This window comes from Nothobranchius furzeri, chromosome 12 (genome assembly GCF_043380555.1).
Source record: "Nothobranchius furzeri strain GRZ-AD chromosome 12, NfurGRZ-RIMD1, whole genome shotgun sequence".
Taxonomy (NCBI): domain Eukaryota; kingdom Metazoa; phylum Chordata; class Actinopteri; order Cyprinodontiformes; family Nothobranchiidae; genus Nothobranchius; species Nothobranchius furzeri.
Window position 1 is genome coordinate 54,627,654 of NC_091752.1, and position 4,549 is coordinate 54,632,202.

A 4,549-nucleotide genomic window follows, 5' to 3' on the forward strand; every position below is an offset into this window, starting at 1 on the left:
GTGTCGATGTTCTGCCATGTTGTGCTAATGCTAACAGTTAGCTTCTAGCTGAGATACGCTCTTCTCTCTCCTGGTTGCAAATTCAACACAACCTTCCACATCCTGAGCCAAGATGGCTTTTTCTAACCTAATTGCTTTAATTTTTCTTATTACTGTTCTATTTACTATCACCGGCTAATGCAGGAAATAATTAAGGGTAGAAGACTATTTTCATGTACAGCCTAGTGCATGTGAAACTCAGAGCAACCAATATTTAAAAATATTATAATATCTTTACGTATTATACATTTCTCAGTGAACCTGACCTTTAAATACCTTTAAATATTTGCCTCAAAGCACCATTATTCCTTCTATTTGATTTTTTAACTCAAGAAAATGCACTAAAGGTTTTTTTAATGTTTGATTTGACCTGCCTAATAAAACTGGCATCCACTCAGTTTTCATCATCAGCAGAGCAGCAGACACCTCTTGCAAAAGTGTTAACCATGTCTTATCAGTTTGACACATTTTCCACATCCTAACACAGAAGTCATTGAAGTAGTCCAAACTCCATTGTTATAAAGATTTAATATGCATTTTCTTAACTTCTTATTCTATGATAGAATTTTGGTTTACATGTATTGTCTGAAATTTTTACAGAATTTGGGGTTTTTACACAGTTTGAAACATAAAATGTGCTTTATGTTAAATGTTTTGGTGCAGTTAGAGGCTTTTGCAAACAAAGTGGATCACTTTTACCTTGAGTGCCACTGTTTAGGCCTGTGTGTTAAAGAGGTTCGTCACTGAGAAGCAATTTTTTTACCTATTGTTTCTGAAAATGATCCTTAGCTCTGTGTGTTTTGATCTATGTGAAAATTGTGTCCTACATCTATCTCCTGTGTTAGCTTCTGATAAATAAAATTTGAAAGCCTGATAGATCTACACCACACTGTCACTTAACACCTGTTACGTCCAGGAAACAACAGAGAACATCTCTAGCTAGTAGAAGCTAACTGTTAGCGTTAGCAACTTCATCACAAAGCAGAACTCCTCCAGGCTCGTGTTATTTGTGGAGAAAAAACATCAACATTTCAAAGCAAACAAAGTCAGTGATAGAGTCATGTTGCTGTTGGCCAGTCAGAGAAAAGATGCTCAAATTTCAGGAAGTAAGACTCCAAAGCTGCCATCTACTTCCCCCACTGTGCGGAACCTGTTGCACCAGACCCCCCCCCCCCCCCCCCCAGTGCGACTTACAAGGCATTCATTCCTACTAGACCACTGCAAATGTATCAACTGTTTAGAAAATGTAGACTTTGAGTTGACTGCAGCATGAGAGCAGTCAGTAAAACCTCTAATAAAGCATGCATTCCCTCTGCAAACTTTCAGAGGGAATCAGCAAAAAGCATGGCTGCATAATCTGTTTTGGTGACCGTGATCTCATGCTAATGTCAGGGTATGTCCCACACGGTGGTTTGAAGCATCAGGTGCATGCTGTAATAGTCAGGTTCCTACCTGTAATCTACGCAGAAACTAAATGACACTGAAATGGAAGCTCTGAAAAATGCTACTCTGTGTTTTGAGGTGGAAGAGGACTGAGGCAGCTGTTATTTTAATCCCTGGAATCCTGTGAGCACAAGACATAAAAACACTCTGTGCTGTTTATAAAAGGGGGCAATTGCATGGAGAACGAGGGAATTATTCCTCAGTCTGAGCAAGCCTTTATTCAGACGTAATAACGTTCCCCAGAGGTACATTTATCTGAGTGATTCTTGGTTTTCTGTGCCTCAACTCATGTTTGATTTTTGCCAATGCTGTGTGTGTGTGTGTGTGTGTGTGTGTGTGTGTGTGTGTGTGTGTGTGTGTGTGTGTGTGTGTGTGTGTGTGTGTGTGTGTGTGTGTGTGTGTGTGTGTGTTTCTCTCTGGGTTTATTTACAATGCTGAAGTCAGGTGTCACGCGATCCAACCACAGTCTCTCAGGTGGTCCGCAAGGTCACCCCTCTATGCCTGCCCCTGGTGCTATACATCCACAGATCTCTGATATCTCTGTCCTTATCACACTCACACACACACACACACACACACACACACACACACACACACACACACACACACCTGTACAGTAGAGACAAACACCTACGTTGCTTCTCATTTGCCCAACATCCTATCTCTTTTACCTCCAAGCTAGATAAGGATGATTGTAGATTTAAGGACACCCCTGAACTGTGAGGGAAACTCTGCGTTTCTGCTGGTGGATGTTTCTAAATAATGAATTAGAAGTCCTGCATTCACATCAAGCACGCAAAGATTCAAAGAAACAGTCGCAAACATCAAATGGGGTTTTTATGCATTTAATTTCTCTTTAATTTGCACAGGTGGACATTTCTTTGGGCAATACAGCGTTAAGGCTGGTGTGAAACGTGAAAAATAAAAGAACTGAAAACATGACAAACTTGTATGAGTTTTCCCAAATGAGTTTTTGCTTTTTGGATGGAGGTTGCGTAACCAAACTAAGAGGCCTTGAAGTGGTCAGTGGAAAGGATGGGGTTGGATTAAAATGGTCTGATTCTCAGCTATTAAGCTGATAAGACCATGGCTGTGAATTCTGTAGAGAAAAGAAGGTTTTTTTGAGTTAAATGCACTTTACACAACATGCACATTATTCCATCAGCTCTAACAAATCCTGTTTCTTCTTTGGATTTCTTTTTAATGACAAATTTTTAAAAAGGCAGATCTTCTCACCTTCTACTCCAATCTGACCATCACCGTCATCATCAGCGGCACTGATGAAGCCTTTGGTCTCCTTCTCCGTGAGGACTCGAGCTCCGGGAGAGAACCTCTGCAGGAAAAATCTGAGGAAACATAAGGGAGACCACATCTCCATCAGAAAAAGAAGAACAATAAACTTTCAACCAGCTCAGCATTCAGATGGTCTTGATATGAATCCAGCGTGCAAGACAAAATCTTCAAGTGTGACACAATTAGCAGCATTTGACAATCTTAACATATATCAGCTGGCATGCATTTCTTGTAAAATGTTAATATTTACTCATAATTTGCAAATTTCCTTCCACATCTCAAATTAAGACGGATGTTTGCATCCCCACATCTGCAGAGGTTAAGTCTCCTGTCAGACTGGCTCACTCACTTTAGCTCTTCCTCTTCAATAAAACCACTGGCATCATTATCTAGGATCCCAAAAACCTTTTTCACTTCCTGGGGGCTTTTCTTGTTGAGACCACAACTCTGGAAAAACTTCTTTGGACAGAAGGAGTCAGGACCTGCATCATGAGGAGAAATCAGGATGAAAAAAGAGGTTGCTTAATTTTTGGCTAAAATGTCTTAAATTTCTAAAGAAATTTTATTTCTAACTAAATTACTGAGAAAACATTCCCTACAGAAAACAATTAGCTGAATGCACCAATTATGTATAAAACCTTAAACTTTAACTACAAGATCAAATCTGAAATCTCTTTGATTCATGCTATAAAAATTCAATTAACCCTTTAATAAAAAATCTGTGCATTTATTCCTCCCCCCATATTTAATCGTATAACCTCCAGCTGTACGGTCACCAGTGTAAATGATACCTTGGCACTCCTTCAGAGCACTGCTGATGGCATCAGCACTAAGGACAGATGAGATGGACATTTTTATTCCTGTAGGAGAAACAAGCGGTAAATTATTAACACTTTTATTTTGCGGGTGCAAGAAAAACCCAGAAAAGTCACACCTACAGTAGAATGTTGAGTAATAATATTCAGTTATTTGCAAGAACTTTACTCTTGAGTCAGCAAAAAGCTCCCACAGGAGCATCAAATAAACAAAAGTATTGAAAAGTCCAAATCTAACATCTTTAAATAAACTTACTGTCTTTAGAAGGTTCCTTCCACGTCTGAGATCCAGCTGAGGGGTAGGAGGCGATGTGGTGCTGACGGTCTGTCCAGGTGGGTTTATATAGGTCTGATTCCTCAGACAAAAGGGGTCGCTTCAGTTACCTGAGTATGGATCAAGTTCGGACTGCCCGCCCCTGATCCGATTTCTCAGCTAACTAATTAACCTTTAGCTACTATTTATGTAACACCCAGAGGCAGCGAGACCGGAACGTGGACACGGTGCGCCTGTAAATATCTAATTAGTTAAAAAAAATTAAAATCCCACCCATGTATCCTCCTCTCTGTCTTGCATCACCTTCTTCTCATCTCCCCTCCAGAGTCATGAAGGTAGAAGGCAGTGTGCCGACTCATCTTGAGTTATGCTGTCCCTCCTCAGAGAGCAGGGAGATCCGATGATTAGGGTCTCCGGTGCTTTCTAACCTTCAGAGGGTGTGTGTGTGTGTGTGTGTGTGTGTGTGTGTGTGTGTGTGTGTGTGTGTGTTCTCTAAAATGCTGAGTCTGTTGTGAAGCTTAAGTGACACCCTCAACCGTCCTATGATGATGATGGTGATGATGACGATGCACAAATGTTCGCTCCAGTTCAACAGAACAGGTTCTGTGCTTTTGTTTGCATCATTTGACCTATTGGATCATTTTGTGCTTATTTGGACTTTTCTGAAGGCCACAGCTGCCCAATC

General features: G+C 40.5%; 1 protein-coding gene across 1 annotated transcript; it reads right to left on the bottom strand.

Moving 5' to 3' along the window:
• Positions 1 to 2,311: 2,311 nt before the first annotated feature.
• On the bottom strand, positions 2,312 to 4,003 carry pvalb8 (parvalbumin 8). Its single transcript, XM_015945729.3, has 5 exons — positions 3,847 to 4,003; positions 3,567 to 3,635; positions 3,125 to 3,257; positions 2,719 to 2,828; positions 2,312 to 2,581 (listed from the first exon to the last, which is right to left on the bottom strand). The coding sequence occupies exons 2-5, from the start codon at positions 3,625 to 3,627 to the stop codon at positions 2,553 to 2,555; spliced, it is 333 nt and encodes a 110-aa protein (XP_015801215.1). The 5' UTR covers positions 3,628 to 3,635; positions 3,847 to 4,003; the 3' UTR covers positions 2,312 to 2,552.
• Between the last annotated feature and the right edge of the window lie 546 nt (positions 4,004 to 4,549).

What these genes read in the sequence shown, in the direction of transcription:
- pvalb8 (XM_015945729.3), bottom strand. Translation starts at nt 3,627, where the DNA reads ATGTCCATCTCATCTGTCCTTAGTGCTGATGCCATCAGCAGTGCTCTG. An exon ending in ATTGAAGAGGAAGAGCTAAA is followed by an intron (nt 2,829 to 3,124) that starts GTGAGTGAGCCA and finishes ATGTTTCCTCAG; the next exon opens with ATTTTTCCTGCAGAGGTTCT. An exon ending in TGGTCAGATTGGAGTAGAAG is followed by an intron (nt 2,582 to 2,718) that starts GTGAGAAGATCT and finishes TTTTCTCTACAG; the next exon opens with AATTCACAGCCATGGTCTTA.